A 17,251-nucleotide genomic window follows, 5' to 3' on the forward strand; every position below is an offset into this window, starting at 1 on the left:
TGAACGGGTAGCCTTGTTTTTAAGGCGCCTAAGAAAATGTACAACAAAGTTGAACCATTTATTTAATCAGAATACAAAAATACACATCTCAGTGACTTCCATATTGTAATAAATAGTTAACCATGCTTTCTAACCATAAAAAGGCACAGCAAACAGTCACTTATTAGTCATAAAAATGACCAACTACTTCACCAAAATCATCCAGATAGTAACACAGGTGACAACTGTAACATTATATTCCAAAGATGAAAACACAGTTACACATCATCATATTGTTTAACCTTAGGCAATAAATATGCAAATATTGTATATCTATGTATATTTATTCTTAAAACTGTGCCATTGTAAACATAATGTAAACAAATGAAACTCACTTCTCTTCCACCATGTTATAGACCATCATCCTAAAATATCCTCACATAGGGTTTGGTTGGTTCATGAAAACCAGGCAGTTTGCAGCATTATATATACACACAACACTGGAAAAACATGAAGTAGGTTGAAGTTGCCCTTGGATGCTGATCTAAGGTCAGTTCTGCGTTTTCCCCTTCTAATTGTTATGGTAAGGATTGGGGGAGGTAAGCTGATCTTAGATCTGTGCGTACGGGAAACCTCTCCCCAGATTGGAGAACTTAAGCTCTGTCTCTAAGCCTGGAGTGGGGTCTAACACAGTCATGCAAAACCAGGCAGAGACCCTTCAGACAGACACACAAAGCCTGTGAACTAAAGCTTTGAGTTTGACCTGCAGTGAGGAAATGCACAGCTCAGATTAAAGCACATTGAGCTGAAAACACAGACATAAACTACCTAGATTGCACTTGAATTCAGACTACTGAACATGTGGTTTTAATATGAATACAGAACTATGTATTCGAATGTTAAACCACTCTGAGAACAAGAGCTAGGCCTACTTAAAATGAATCCATATTCAATATGTCTGTGATACCAGCCCATAACAAAGCCACTTAAAGACAACAAGACATGACTGTGGCACAAACAAAGAACTGATAGTCATCTGACTGTCACACAATGACTGACATACAGTTAATGATCAAGAATTGTGGGTTGGGTACTTAGGATTTCATAAAAGATTGAAAGTTCAGAATATGTTTAATTCATATCTTTGGTTAGGAACCTAGCTAGCTTGGGGCTATGAACTTTAATTATTATAATAATTTTTTTTTTTTTTTTACAACAATCATACTTGCAATAAAGCACATTTATTTTGTCTAGACTATTTTTTACTAAGGTAGGACTAGAAAAAAAAGTTCACGTTTCAGGACATTTAAAGGCCTCATGATTTGGGTTTCATGTTATAAAAAAAAGACGTGACTGTGAGGATAGTCTATATGCTTCTTGATAATGTCAATTCTCTTAAGAAGTCACCAAAAGAGAGGTTGGTGGGAAACTAGGAATTTCAAGTTGTGATATGTGGCACCCTCTAAGAATATTGTAGGTAATGCTTTATTTTACAGTCCTATATTTACACTGCACAATTATGGAGTATTAGATACAAGCTACTTTCTGGCGCTTACTTCAAATAAATGAACACAATTGGTAACCAACTGGTACCAAAAAGATTAATTGCTTTCTCAATGAATCCTAAAGAAGCCTAAATGTAATTACCATGTGATCATGAATGATAACTTCCTATTTCCATTTGGTAGTAGATATTGGGGTACAGGAGGACTGTACAATAAAGCGAGCCAAGATCCTGATATGAACAGTTTTGTTCAGGTAAAAAAACATTATAATAATAATCATTGGATCAATTGATATTACAAGTTGGCCGATCAATGATAAACATACAGTTGTTGCTAAGTATTTAGCTGATGTAAATGAACATACAAGGGATCGTATATAAATACATAGAACAACAGTCAGGTCTGCCTGTTCAACAGTCTATGATTTCCTGCATCCTGCTTTGAGAATCATCCTGGAAGCACAGAGGAACGAGACTAAAAACCAGTGAGATGTTGGAAGAATTTTTGAATTAAAATTAACTAGTTAAAAACGCTATTTAATTTAAAAGTCCGTCCGTGTATACAAAACCCTTTCGGTTTTCCCCACAGCGAAACAACACGTCAGAGAGACTGTATCAAAACCACTACAATATTGCACCTCCATTAAAATACAACAGCATTAAACAAATACGGGAGAGATTAGTCTACTTAACAAAAGCAATAATCTACAATTGGTGTTTATGGTGCAAATTAATAAACAATGTCATCAAAACGTGTTAGCTGTTGACACTGCATGTCATGTGGGCAATCTACAAAGGCATTGGACTAGAATAACTACTAACAGTGTATCATACACTGGTTTAGATTGCATATATACAATGCATACTTAGCATCACATACAAATATACCCTGTAATGCAACCAATCTAACAAAATAAGTGTCCTATTAACATTACATATCACACTGAGCAATTTAGAAAGGCTGCACATTAGCAAAACTCCTTTGCTCCTCAGCTGCTCTACTTAAATCAATGTATAACTCCTATTCCCACTACCATAGTGTTACTCTGTGAAATACTGAGTGTTTAAATGATAAAGATTGAAGTAAAATGTATCTACTGATATGAGGATGTAACTTTGCAAACACCCAAAATGGAAAAGTGCCTATTAAGTATTCCATAAAAATATGAAATTGTTGGCTTACAACCATCAACTTCACTCCCTCTATACGTGACTGCTATTYATCTCAAACATTATAACAATATTTTCACTACTTTCAAAGTTAACATTTAAGTTCGGAAGTGTCTTGGACATTCACTTTGGTACTGATTTTCACATCAACAGAAAACGTGTCAAATGACAAAACATAACTCCTAATATGTAATCTGATAACTTGTCTTAAATTCTGATGTTTTCTTACCAATAAAGCACATTTACAATAAAATGACTCAAATATGGCACATGACATAGGTCTTTGACACAGAATCATCATGCAAAAACAAATAAATAAAAGTCAACATTTTTTTTCTATTCAAACCAAAATGATGCTTTCAGTAGTAACAAATGGCATAATAATACTAAAGTCATATAAAAAAAAAAAACTTGTTCAAGTGTTATCTTTTTACACCAAAGAATCGAAACACTATTCATGCAATTCCAAATAGATATCCAAAGTTAAGCTAGCATAGCATGCAACATATGTCTCACTGTTTTCAGAGACCTCGCTTCACTCTCTTTAGGTTGTGATGTTGCATCTCTCCTTCTCCCAGGGCACATCTGTAATCCCACCCTATTCCCTACATAGTGCACCACTCAAAAGTCGAGCGCTACACAGGGAATAGGGTGCCATTTGGGACGTAGGCCATCGCCTCTGGTGTAAACAGTGAAAGCAGGGTATTGTGACTGTCGTGTTGCATCTGTAGCCATCTATTGCTAAGCAAAGAGCCAGTAAGCCAATCACAAAGCCATACGGTACTGTATTGAACTGGACACACTCACACCCCGCTGGTAGGACACACTCATGGAAGTCACCTTGTTGCTACTTGGATTGGGCCTTCTCTACGATGCCAGGCGACCAATCAAACTTTTATAATGATGATAAGTTGCATACCTGATTGTGCCATGAATGGAAATATGATTTTAGAAAAATGGCTTTTTGTGAAGATCCATGACTTCCTTCTTTGCACTGTCAACTGCTTTCAAGTTCCATCTTCCATTTTGGCACCAATCACAGCCTCACTAAAACATTTMTGTTGTAAAGCTTCTCTGAAACAGCATTCCCAAATTCATCCACAGGATCAAATCCATCCATTCATCCCAAGATACCAGGCATTCAGCTCTTCCTGCGGAGCTCCAAAATACTTCCTCTGTGGTGGAGGGGCACTTCCTCTCCAACTACTTCTGGGTTAGAGGTCAATCATGGCGGTCTTAGCCAGGTCCTTAGTTCCCTGAAGAATTCTCTTCATATGACCCACTTTCGATATCCCCAGATCCTGTGGAGAGACGACGACATCGTAAGAACATTGACTCTACTATTTAAAAACTAAATCATTATAGAACTCAGTGTATGTCACTATGTAGGACCTCTTAAAGCTAGAATCCAGAGTTCAAACAAAAACTAGGCAGTTGGTAAAAAGTAAAGGGATGGGCCTGGAGAAATGTAACCACTCTCAAATTCCTAGACAGGGCTATGGATGCATAGACTGACCATCCATTATATACAAATGATAGTTTTTACTATGTGTTGAGGCTATACAATGTATGTTTACATTTAGTTGTTTACAAACATTGGAGTAAAACAATMTTTTATGTTGGGTTCTGATGGGGTATGACAGTTAAATTAAGCCCACAATGGATTCATAAGTTATATTCTTCAAGAATCAACAAGTATATATGATTAATATATAAGTCAAAAAATGGATTTAGCAACGAAGGAATCTAGCTTTAAAGGCAGCCAGTAATACACGTTTCACTTCATGTGTGCTGAATATGTCTCATCGTGCCAGATGTTACAAAGCAACAGGTCATGTACTGTAAAAACAATATCTTCTGGTCAATGACAAAACAGACAGTGTGAACAGATGTGTTGTGCTGTACCTACCTTTCAATAACCATTGCAAATATTCAACCGTGGAGCTCGCTACTGAACAGCATGTAGCTGCCACTGTTTGTATTTATGATCCTTTGGCCATTTTCTGTGTGATAGTTTGGTAATACCAATTAAAGCCAAATAGCATGCTTTAGGCACTCAAAATGTCTTATAATAGGGATTATAAACTGGGTGGTTCGAGCCCTGAATGCTGATTGGCTGAATAACACGGGTATGACAAAACATTTATTTTTACTGTTCTAATTACATTAGTAACCAGTTTATAATAGCAACAAGACACCTCGGGGGTTTGTGGTATATGGACAATATACCACGGCTAAGGGCTGTATCCAGGCACTCCGCGTTGCGTCGTGGTTAAGAACAGCCCTTAGCCGTGGTGTATTGGCCATATACATCACAACCCCTCAGGCCGTATTGCTTAATTATAATATGTTTAATACTTACATGCTGCAAAGCATTATAACCCACTGGGCACAGACGTCATTTCAACGTCTAGTTTTGATTTACAATTGGTTGGGTAGTCAACCAAGGTGGGGAAAAAAAATCTTAATAATTTCAATTTCGTAATAAATTGGGTGGAGAAAAAAATGAAGAAATTCCAGTATGTTGATGACTTTCGTAAATCCAATCAGTTTTCCACATTGATTCAACGTCATCACATATTTTTTGGTTTGTTGAGATGACGTGGAAACAACGTTGATTCAACCAGTGTTTGCCCAGTGGGAAGGGCCTCTTACATGCGTATGACAAGTCTTACAATGCATTATAACGGCATCATAATGCATTTTTACCTGTAAGTGTTAAAGGCTCAGTGCAGTCAAAAATGTGATTTTACTGTGTTTTATATACATTTCCACACTAAGAGGTTGGAATATTACTGTGAAATTGTGACAATTATGATAATGCCCTTTTAGTGTAAGAGCTGTTTGAAAAGACCGCCTGAAATTTCAGCCTGTTTTGGTGGGATGGAGTTTTGGCCATCCATGGTGACATCACCATACGTTAAATTAGTTTATAGACCAATACAAAAATTGTTCCAAACCTCTCTGCCAATAACAGCTAGTTTTCAGTTATCCCCTCACCACTCCCAGACAGTCCTAGCAAAATTCTTGCTTGAGAAATGTCCCTTTACTAAGAAGCTATTTTTTTTATTAAAAACAATCACAGTAAGGTACTTAATTGTTACCCAGAAATGATTTCAAGTTGATATAAAAACAGCTGCATGGGACCTTTAAGTAAAATGTTACCATGTTTCTAAATATGATCCCAAAAAAAAATAACATTTTTTTTTCATTGGATAATGGTGGTATTTCCATAGCAATATGGAGGGTACAGATTTGGAATGAGGACATACACACACACACACACACACACACCACACCACACACACACACACACACAACACACAACCACACACACACACACACACACAACCACACACACACAACCACACAACACACACACACCACCACACACACACACACCACACACACACACACACACACACACACACACAGAGAGAGAGAAAGAAACACTTGCACAGTCTCCAAGTATGGTAGGCCAGTTGCTCATATGATGTGTGCATGTGTGTGTCTATTACTAATGTCAGAAAGTCATCCTACTCGCTTTGCCCTCATTCAATCCCCCACTGTATATCCCATAGGATCACTGGTACATGAAACTGATAGACTTTTCAGTCTATTAAAAACATTGTTTAAATGACACTCATCATCTCCATTGGATGTTTTGGTCATGAACAAGGTGTCTAAATTGTTCTCGCTGAGGTGTTTTCTCAGAGTGGAGTCAACAGTGGACATCTTTTCTCTATAACTCCAAGTATCTGTCACCCATGTTAAGCATCACTCCAAAAAAGCATGTTCGCTCACACACCCCTGTGGGTCGGCTTCCCTGGGAGTTGTTGTGCCTCTGTCCGTGAATACTATATGTCGCTCATACTTAAAACAGCTTTATACTCGCCTATGGTGGCACCCCAATCCTCCTCTTTACCCTTCGTGACCCCTCCCACTCCCCCAGCACTCCCTCCCCCATTTCCCCAGCCCTCCCCCCCATTCCCCCAGCCCTGTCCCTTTCCAGTTCGCACACAGTACCATTGGAGACTGGGGGTTAGTGAGTCGCAGCCAGTCTCCTGCGGTAGGTAAGCAACACTCTCACACACAGAGGAAGCCAAGCAGAGCAGTGCAGCACAGAGTAGCAAACAGGGAGACAGCTAACGGCCAACAGAATCAGAGAGGAAAGAGATGGAGAGAAACGGAGAGGAGAGAGAAAGAGAGTTGATCTGGGGATAATGAGGTAACGGTGTGTGTGTGTGTGTGTGTGTGTGTGTGTTGTGTTATGTTTGATGTGTGTGTGTGTGTGTGTGTGTGTGTGTGTGTGTGTGTGTGTGTGTGTGTGTGTGTGTGTGTGTGTGTGTGTGTTGTTGTGTGTGTGTGTGTGTGTTGTGTGGTGTGCATTAGCGTGTGTGTATGTATTAGCGCTTGTGTGTGCATTATTTTGAGTGTGGTGTGTGTGTTGTTGTCTCTGTGTGTGTTATGTTTGAGTGTGTGGTGGTGGTGTGTGTGTGTCGGTGTGTGTGGGTGTACCTTCAGGTCCCTCCTCTCCAGGTGCAGCAGTTCCGAGCCTCGGATGTCGTGGCGTGTGAAGGTGTCTCTGTACTCTCCCAGACTGAGTTGCTCCAGCCAGACGCCCACTTCCTCTGTGCCCCATCTCTCCACTACACACACATATAGAGCAAGAAGGGGCTCGCTCAGTGTGAGACCTTCGCTCACGTGCACACACACACAAATTGGGACGCACACCCACATCCACACACACGCTTGTATACACAGACATACACACAATCAGAGAAATAAAATCCCAATAGAGGGATAGGAAAACAGGGAGAGGAGGAGAGGTAGAGAAGGAAAGGAAGGGAGGGAGGGAGAGGAAATGCGGCAGCGGATGGCGGGAAAGAGGAGGGGTTAACAGAGATGTCAGAGGTTGGTTGGTCGGAAAAACAGGGCTGTGGCCAATGGCCTTCCAGAGAGGCTGAGGGCATGCAGGTTATCCACCAATCAGAACACAGACGTACAGGAAGTAGGAGGGAGAGGGAGGTGGAAGCCTGTGCAACCTACAGGAATGCCCCACCCAATCAACCCCTTGCCCTGCCTCACTGTAGGCAGGACTAACACACTCCCAACCAATCAGACAGGGTCCTAAAGCAGAGGACCAGCCAACCCCTGGCATTCTATTTGTATCCATKCTACTGTCTGTCTGGCATCATATCTCATTTCACCCCAAAACAATGAGACGAGAGTTCAGCTGGAGCAAGCATACAGCAGAAATGGCTTGTTTTCATGTTCTATTGGCAGTAATATTCATAAACAAATGCAGTCAATGTTCAGTTGTATCAGTCGTCATGAAGGCAAAAAGGTGTTCAAATACAGAAAATGTCTTTCTCTGGGCAACCCCAGGATTTTTGGCCCTGCGTCCACCACCCTCACCCTGTCTTTGGCCTTGGTTTGTGCCTGCTGTACATGCGTAGACAGGTGGATGAGACCATGAACAGAGAAAAGAGGGGTGCTCTTGGATGGCTGGGGACCGGGGAAACAGAGATCACAGAGACAATCTCTGACACCACACTGGGTGGTTATAATGCATTTCAACCACTATATGTAGGCCACAGAGACGGTAAAGACCTTAGTTCTAAACCTATGTAGTTACTTTCTCAAACAGACGATAAAACAAAACAACGTATTGTGATATTTACACATTATATACACATTCTTGTTGCGTGTGTGTTTGTGTGTGTGTGCGTATACAAAGCCTGTGGAGAGAGACACAGAAGACCAACACGTACCTGACTGAGGGCTGGTCTTCTTGGTAGCTTTCTCTTTCTTGAACTTTGGCACAATTCTGAACATGCTGCTACGACTGTTCCTCTTGCCATACTCTAACGAGGGGTCCTGAGAGGGACACAAGTGTAGGATTAGAAGTGTGTGTGTGTATGTGTGTGTGTGTGGTGTGTGGTGTGTGTGTTCTCACCTCATCTTCATTGGGCTGCAGTATATGGTATAACCAGGGGATATCCACTAGTTTGCCTAGCTCCATCTCCACACTCTGCAGAGCACTGGATAAAGACTCTTCATCTGAGGGTTCCAGTTGCTGCGGATGACCACACCAACACACCTAAACACACACACACACACACACACACCACACACACACACACACACACACACACACACACAGCACACACACACACACACAACACACACACACCACACACACACACAACCACACATCACACACACACACACACACACGAGTTGGGCAGGAAGGATACATTCCTGTACAGAGACTGTGTAAGACGAAGTTACCCTTGATACGGATCAAAGGTCAGTTTGGCGTATTCCCTCCTAAATATTTCAGGTTAGGATTTAGGAAGGCTAAACTGATCCATCTTCTTAGATTGTAACTCACCAGTGATACTCGTCCCACCAGAAGGGATTCAGTCTCGTTGTGTAAAGCCTTCACATTGCTGGCTACTTCTATAGCTGTGTTCCTGGCCATACTCTGGCGACAAGGCAATACAAACAAACCTGATATTAGACAACTACATTCCCACACACACACTCCTCACATCACACAGATAACCTGTTGATGACGTCCCTAACCTCTGGGAACTTGGGGTGCGTCTTGTTGATGGCATGTGACGAGGCGTTGACGGCGTGAGCAAGCTCCTGCTCTAGAAGCCCATTGGTCTTGGCTGCCTCACAGATCCTGTGATTGGAGAGGGGAGTCAGAGGGCAGAGTTCTGACTGCTGATTGACAGAGGGTTTTTACAGGTACAGTATTCAATATAAAGGACAGATAACTGTGTAGAATGGAGCGAAATGAGGTGGTCGCGTGTGTGTGTGTGTACCTGGTGATGAGCTCGTCCGCTGCACGGGCAACCAGCTGTACGAGGGCTACCTCCTCCTCAGTGGCCAGGTCTACAGACTGCTGGGGGTAGAGGTGAGGCCGCAGGGGCAGCTTGTCATACTTCAGCTTGTCCTCCCACGACTTCAGAGTGTTCTCAAACGCCTGCACATGGACAGGGAGGGGACACACAGGGAGAACAGGAGTTCACATCCACAGACAGAGCATCTTGGGCATGCCCTTCTCTTTCTTCCTCTTAGCATCTCTTTCTCTCCCTTCCTCCCTATATTATTGCCCATTGACTGTATGTCCTCTTTTTCTCACACTCTGGGGCTCCCTCCCTACTTCCTACCCCCCCTCCTTCTCTCCATCCCTCGCTCACCCTGTCTCTGGTCAACATCTGGGCTCTGTTCTTGTGTTGGATCTTGATGACTCCAGGAGGTTGTACCCAGGCCTCCCCGTCCACTTGGATAGGAACACCCTCATCTCCCAGGATCGTGATCTTCACTGAGCGACACTGACAGGGGAGGAAAGAGTCATATGGCGAAAAACCACAGTATGATACAAGTAGTGTGTGTGCGTTCGCACGGGTGTGTTACCTGTGCTATGCGGTGGTGTTGTAGTTTGATGACTCTGGACACGGCCATCTGCATACTGCCGAACACTGCTACCACCTCCAGGATTTTATCATCGAACGACGGGGCACAGAAGATCTAAACACACACACAACACACACACACAATAATAGAGGCAGGGGTTAAAACACAATGAACGCATTTACAGTACATTGCGTTAAAGTATTTTTGATGATGCTCACTGTGTGGGGGGGATTTTTCTTGTGGTACATCAGCCTCATCAACACTATCACAATCGTCATCATCACCATCACCATCACCCTCCATTGAAAATTAATGTTTTCTGACAATTCCTTCACCTCCAAATCATCTAGTGAAAACGAGGGGTTAGAATTTAGATTGAAAGACTCTGGAGTTAAAGGTCTCTCTAACTTGAGATTGATTTCTCTGTCCACATTGTCCATGATAAGGTCAAGGCCGTGATGAATTAGACATCATTCTACTGCACAATTTCTCCGCTCCGATACACTCAGAAATKCCACTTTAATGCAGATCTGTACTATTCAGCCTGCTGCACGTCAAAGGCTCAAAGAGAGAGAGGTTGTGAGCTATTGTATTGTAGTTCAGACTAATTCCACTAGATGGAACCCTACTCACAATAACACATCTACGCAACCGGTTTGTTTTCATTGTGGCCAAAACAGTCAGGTCTGTAGATGGTTTATAGTTTGAACACAGGCTAAGAAATAAGTTTGTGTGTGCGTGTGAATTTACTGTAAGTGTGTATGTGTGTGTTTAGAGACAAGAGAGTAAACTTTCAGGATGACGTGTGTGTTGGATCAGTTCCACTGTATGTTCTCTCCCAGCTGCTTCCTCTGCCCCAGCACAGCCATTACATAACAACACCACGTCACAGACAGAGGTAACCTCACTGGACTAGGGGCCACACCAGGGAGGTGTGTGTGTAATGCGTCTGCGCGTGTGTAGCAAACCCGACACTCCAATCCGTCAGCAGCCCTTGTACTATCTGAGTCTTAAACAAACAAGTCGATAGGCGGCCACCTCTCTCACCAGGGGTCATACTCAGGCCCCGACACTGGGAGCGAGAGGAGAGGGTTTAAACACATCTAAAAACGTCACAGGACCAAATCAGCTCCAGTAATAAAACACACGTTACTGAGCAACAATAACCCAGAAGTGTTATCATTCTCTTTGCCTYTTCTCCAACAAGACTGAGCCAGCAGCCACAAAGTGACAACCAAGACAACAAGAGTCCTTGGGATCTGGAAAGGTGTTGTACACATAGAATGACAAAGGCAGTATTATCAGTATGGTTGTAAGGGTTGAGGTGCCACTTAGTGGCGTAAACAGGTCATCCCGTGCAAATACCAGAAGCCTGACTCTCATTTAGCCTCCTGTACATCATCCTCAGGAAGAAAACACTAAGACACTTTTCACACTACTGAACCAAGCCGAGTAGTACACACACACACACACAGAGAGAACAGTACTCACGTCATCCTCCTTGGTGCCTCCCCAGAAGTTGGTTCCTCCAGCGTAGCTGGGGATGTTCAGCACCGCGATGCCCTGAAGGCTGGGCAGGGGGATGTACTGACCGTCACACTGGAACACACAAAGAGTTCGTTAGGTTCTATTTCAACACGGAGAAGCTGTAGACTGGCCAGGGGTATGTACAGTGCATTCAGAAAGTATTCAGACCCCTTGACTTTTYCCACATTTTGTTAAGTTAAAGCCTTATTCTAAAATTGATTTAATTGGTTTTTTTCCTCATCGATCTACACACAATACCCCATAATGACAAAGCAAAAACAGGTTTTTAGATTKTTTTGCAAATTTATACAAATAAAAAAAACTGAAATATCACACTTACATAAGTATTCAGACCATTTACTCAGTACTTTGTTGAAACACCTATGGCAGAGATTACAGGCTCGAGTCTTGGGTATGACGCTACAAGCTTGGCWCACCTGTATTTGGGGAGTTTCTCACATTCYTCTATGCAGATCCTCTCAAGCTCTGTCAGGTTGGACGGGGAGCATCGCTGCACAGCTATTTTCAGGTCTCTCCAGAGATATTCGATCGGGTTCAAGTCCGGGCTCTGGTTGAGCCACTAAAGGACATTCAGAAACTTGTCCCGCAGCCACTCCTGCATTATCTTGGCTGTGTGCTTAGGGTCGTTGTCCTGTTGCAAGGTGAACCTTCGCCCCAGTCTGAGGTCCTGAGCGCTCTAGAGCAGGTCTTTATCAAGGATCTCGCTGTACTTTGCTCCGTTCATCTTTCCCTCAATCCGGACGGGTCTCCCAGTCCCTGCCGCTGAAAAACATCCCCACAGCATGATGCTGCCACCACCATGCTTCACCGTAGGGATGGTTCCAGGTTTCCTCCAGACGTGACGCTTGGCATTCAGGCCAAAGAGTTTAATTTTGGTTTCATCAGACCATCTTTTCTCATGGTCTGAGTCCTTTAGGTGTCTTTTGGGAAACTCCAAGTGGGCTGTAATGTGCATTTTACTGAGGAGTGGCTTCCGTCTGGCCACTCTACCATAAAGGCCTGATTGGTGGAGTCCTGCAGAGATGGTTGTCCTTCTGGAAGGTTCTCCCATCTCAACAGATGAAATCTAGAGCTCTGTCAGAGGGACCATCGGGTTCTTGGTCACCTCCCTGACCAAGGCCCTTCTCCCCCGATTGCTCAGTTTGTCTGGTGGCCAGCTCTAGGAAGGGTCTTGGTGGTTCCAAACTTCTTCCATTTAAGAATGATGAAGTTCACTGTGTTCTTGGGGACCTTCACTGCTGCAGACATCTTTTGGTACCCTTCCCCAGATCTGTGCCTCGACAAAATCCTGTCTCGGAGCTCTACGGACAATTCCTTCGACCTCATGGCTTGGTTTTTGCTCTGACATGCACTGTCAACTGTGGGACCTTATATAGACAGGTGTGTGCTTTTTCAAATCATGTCCAGTGAATTGAAGATACCACAAGTGGACTCTAATCAAGTTGTAGAAATATCTCAAGGATGATAAATGGAAACAGGATGCACCTGAGCTCCATTTCGTGTCTCATAGCAAAGGGTCTGAATTCTTGTGTAAATAAGATATTTCTGTATTTTATTTTTAATACATTTGCTAAAAATTTGAAAAACATGCTTTCTCATTGTCGTTATGGGGTATTGTGTGCAGATTGATGATTTTGTATCCATTTTAGAAGAAGGCTGTACCGTAACAAAACGTAGAAAAAGTGAAGGGGTGTGAATACTTTCCAAATGCAATGTACTGGTTATCATTCCCTGTGGTACACCCAATATGGCCACCATTCTGTCGACCACTAAACATTGATTTGCATGGGAAAGACCCTTCTAGTAATTTTAATTCTATGGTAATTCTAATTCTCACCTCCAGTTGAACCTTCTGTTCTAGGTTCTTGTAGGTTCTCTGGAGGAGCTCCTTGGTGCCCAGAACACCATACCACACCCTGTTCTTAGTACGACTCCTAGAGAGAGAGAGAGAGAGACGGCGGGAGGATAGTCAGAGTGAGGAAGAGAAAGGAGTGTACACAAAATGGGGGAAAATGGGGAGAGAATAGAGGCGACAGAGGGATGAGAGGACAGTAGAGAGGGATGAGAGAGGAGAAATAAACCTAGAGCTCACCGGCACTTCTCTGGGTGTTCCTCCCTCTTGTTGTTGAACTCCAAGGTGATCTTAGCATCCAGCCCAACGCCAAAGTAATTGTTCATGACACACTTCTCACTAAAGCCCTCTCTGTGTGGGAGATATAGATACAGGGCAGTTCAGAAAACTACAATTCAACTGAAAACTTAAAACATTAATGTTTTGATCTGGCCTCCAAAAAGGTCAAGTCGGAAACATTCTGAATATGGTAACCTAAAGGTTAGACGTCAGAGGTCTGAGGGTCTTACAGCGAGTCCAGGAGGTCAGGGTTTATGAAGGGTTAAAGGGTAGAGTTTAGAGGTCAGAAGTCAGAGGGTCTTACACCGAGTCCAGGAGGTCAGGGTTTATGAAGGGTTAAAGGGTAGAGTTCAGAAGTCAGAGGGTCTTACAGCGAGTCCAGTAGGTCAAGGTTTATGAAGGGTTAAAGGGTAGAGTTCAGAAGTCAGAGGGTCTTACAGCGAGTCCAGTAGGTCAAGGTTTATGAAGGGTTAAAGGGTAGAGGTCAGAGGATCTTACAGAGAGTCCAGGTCAGAGTCCAGGAAGGGCGTAGCACCAAATGGGTCGATGTTGGCCAGCAGCATTTTACTGATGATGGAGCTACCGGCTATAGAAGCTGCCAGACCAGCACGCAAACCTATACAGAGAAACAGAGATGTTCTTAAAGAGTGCTGTGTGTGTGTGGTATGTGCACTTGTACCAAGGCAGATGTGTGTGTATCATTTCAGACAATAGATATGTGTGTATACGCATGAGCGCAAACCATGGCAAATGAAGTGTGTATGTGAAGTAGAGGTCTTCACAGGTCCAAAAAGTTGAGTTCCACACGGAACCCAAAAGGGTTCTTCAAAGGGATCTACTTTCGGGACAGCCAAAGAACCCTTTAAGGTTCTAGATAGCACCTTTATTTCTTAGAGTGTACCCAAATAAATGAATGTTTTAAATATAGAGACCCGTTTCGAACAGACCCAAGGAGAACCAGACCCGGCCCGTACGTTACAGCCTTATTCTAAAATGGATGAAAAAATGTTTTTCCCTCATCAGTCTACACACAATAACCCATAATGAAAAAGCAAAAACAGATATTTAGAAATGTTTTCAAATGTATTAAAAACTAAAATACCTTGTTCACGTAAGTATTCAGACCATTTGCTATGAGACTCGAAATTGAGCTCAGGTTCATCCTGTTTCCATTGATCATCCATGAGCTCTTTCTACAACTTGATTGGAGTCCATCTGTGGTAAATTCAATTGATTGGATATGCTTTGGAAAGGCACACACCTGTCTATATGAGCTTAAACAGTTGACAGTGYATGTCAGAGCAAAAMCCAAGCCATGAGGTCGAAGGAATTATCCATAGAGCTCCGAGACAGGATTGTGTCGAGGCACAGATCTGAGGAAGGGTACCAAAACATTTCTGCAGCAGTGAAGGTCCCCAAGAWCACAGYGGCCTCCATCATTCTTAAATGGAAGAAGTTAGAAACCACCAAGATTCTTCCTAGAGCTGACCGCCCGGCCAAACTGAGTAATCTGCGGAGAAGGGCCTTGGTCAGGGAGGTGAGCAAGAACCCAATGTTCACTCTGACAGAGCTCCAGAGTTCCTCTGTGGAGATGGGAGAATMTTCCAGAAGGACAACCATCTTTGCAGCACTCCACCAATCAGGCCTTTATGGTAGAGTGGCCAGACAGAAGCCACTCCTCAGTAAAAGGCACATGACAGCCCACTTGACGTTTGCCAAAAGACACATAAAGCACTCTCAGACCATGAGAAACAAGATTCTCTGGTCTGATGGTCTAATCCTTGCCGTTCTACAATTACAAATAAATTAATAACTCTCTTCAAACTAAGTAGCAGCCTACCTGTTGGCTCTTGACGTTTTAGTCCATCCTTCTAATTGAACTTTTAAATYGATTAGATATCTCCTAACTTGCTTCCCACACACTGAGGCTTTTTGACTGTAGAGTCACTTTGATGATGACTTGTGATTGCCCGACAACAACAACTTACACACGCCACTCAAGAGCAGAAGCATAAATGATAGCCTACAATTTTTTCTCTCTTTATACTGCAGCAGTCGCGTTCGGGTCTCTGCAAGTCCATACGGGCAAATCAGTTATAATTGCACATACCCAAGACCCGTGACGATCATATCAGATCCGACCAGGACACGTGAGAATTTAGAATTCTGTCAGAATCTGGACCCGCTCGGGTCCCTAGTCAGATGCCACGTAATTGTGTTTGGGTGGACCCGTGAAGACCTCTAATGGGAAGTGTGTATGTGCATGTATGTGCATGGCGCACATGAGTGCATATACCGTAGGATGTACCAGGGCAGATGATGCGTGTGTTGAGTACAGGCAGGTTCTCCTTGCTGGTGGTGAAAGGCATGATGGAGAACGAGCCACAGGATTGGCTGCTGCGACTTACAAGCCTCTCAGGAGGAGAACATGGACTCTTAGCCACTAGAAAGAGAGAGACACCAGAAAGAGACCAGAGAGACGGAAGGAGAAAGAGACCAGGGAGAAAGACAGAGACATACCAGAAATGAAAGTACTGAGACATTCACTGTCTACTACTACTACTGTATGTACTAAAGATCTAGAGAGAGTAGACAGAATAAAGGGATGACACAGGAGAATATAGTGGCATCCCCATTGATCTGAAGCAATAAGCAGATTACTTGTAAAAAAAAAAAAAGGAAGTGCCTCTGTCCCACAGAGAATGACACATCCTACAGCACACACACACACACACTAAAGGACAAGCACACACTCTGTGCTATGTAAGTCCACTGACTGCACTGTCAATGACAAACYAAACCCAGTATTATCCAATAGTGAGGAATACAGAGAATGGTTTCCATCTATACTTATTACAAAAATAATATCCTATATTTAGAGCAGGAAACATAATGTGTGTGGGCTTGTCAGACATAGTCCATGTTCTCTGTGGCAGGGTGTAGTGAGTGGAGGATCCACTAAGTTGGGGGAGTTTAGATCCTGTGTGATTTCTTGTATGATACAACTTACTCTATCTGTATTCAAATGGGCCCTTAGCCCTTACTCCCTATCCACTCCTCTAGATCTAAAGAGAACTGGGTGGATGGGGGAGAGAGAGCGAAAGAGAGAGAGAGAGAGAGAGAGACTCACATGGCACGGCTTCCAGTTCCTTGGTGTCCTCGTCCTTCTCACTGTCCCTGTTGTCCTCCTCTCCTTCCTTCCTAAACTCCAACGGGGACGGCAGCTCCAGCTCCTCTGTGTGGGCATTCTGCTCATCCACCACTAGAGGAAGAGGGGGCCGTGCCAGAAGGTAAGGGAGGAGGGGGAGAGGATGATGAGAGAGGGAGTGACGGGGAGAAAGGGGAGAAATTCGACACTACAACTTTGTATTACGTGACACAGTGATTGCCAATACTTTTTATGGTTTTACAATCTGTATTCCATTGTATTCTCTCTGAAACATGCATGAAAGACTTGCCATAGGCTCTATTATATTGTATGTCTG

The 17,251-nt window shown here is 43.2% G+C and overlaps 1 protein-coding gene across 1 annotated transcript in view; it reads right to left on the bottom strand.

Annotated features, from left to right (window-relative positions):
* Nucleotides 1-45: 45 nt before the first annotated feature.
* dgkh (diacylglycerol kinase, eta) overlaps nt 46-17,251 on the bottom strand; it is a 74,580-nt gene continuing 57,374 nt past the window's right edge. Inside the window, exons 13-27 of the mRNA XM_070437527.1 lie at nt 16,897-17,028; nt 16,063-16,209; nt 14,265-14,382; nt 13,728-13,838; nt 13,473-13,569; nt 11,579-11,686; nt 10,088-10,201; nt 9,871-10,005; nt 9,493-9,653; nt 9,245-9,350; nt 9,051-9,143; nt 8,613-8,732; nt 8,428-8,533; nt 7,172-7,302; nt 46-3,954 (exon numbers count right to left, since the gene is read on the bottom strand). Of these exons, the coding sequence (XP_070293628.1) occupies nt 3,868-3,954; nt 7,172-7,302; nt 8,428-8,533; nt 8,613-8,732; nt 9,051-9,143; nt 9,245-9,350; nt 9,493-9,653; nt 9,871-10,005; nt 10,088-10,201; nt 11,579-11,686; nt 13,473-13,569; nt 13,728-13,838; nt 14,265-14,382; nt 16,063-16,209; nt 16,897-17,028 (1,766 nt within the window). The 3' untranslated portion in view covers nt 46-3,867. The remainder of the gene's footprint in view (nt 3,955-7,171; nt 7,303-8,427; nt 8,534-8,612; nt 8,733-9,050; nt 9,144-9,244; nt 9,351-9,492; nt 9,654-9,870; nt 10,006-10,087; nt 10,202-11,578; nt 11,687-13,472; nt 13,570-13,727; nt 13,839-14,264; nt 14,383-16,062; nt 16,210-16,896; nt 17,029-17,251) is intronic.

Source organism: Salvelinus sp. IW2-2015, linkage group LG36, assembly GCF_002910315.2.
Source record: "Salvelinus sp. IW2-2015 linkage group LG36, ASM291031v2, whole genome shotgun sequence".
NCBI classification, from domain to species: Eukaryota; Metazoa; Chordata; class Actinopteri; order Salmoniformes; family Salmonidae; genus Salvelinus; species Salvelinus sp. IW2-2015.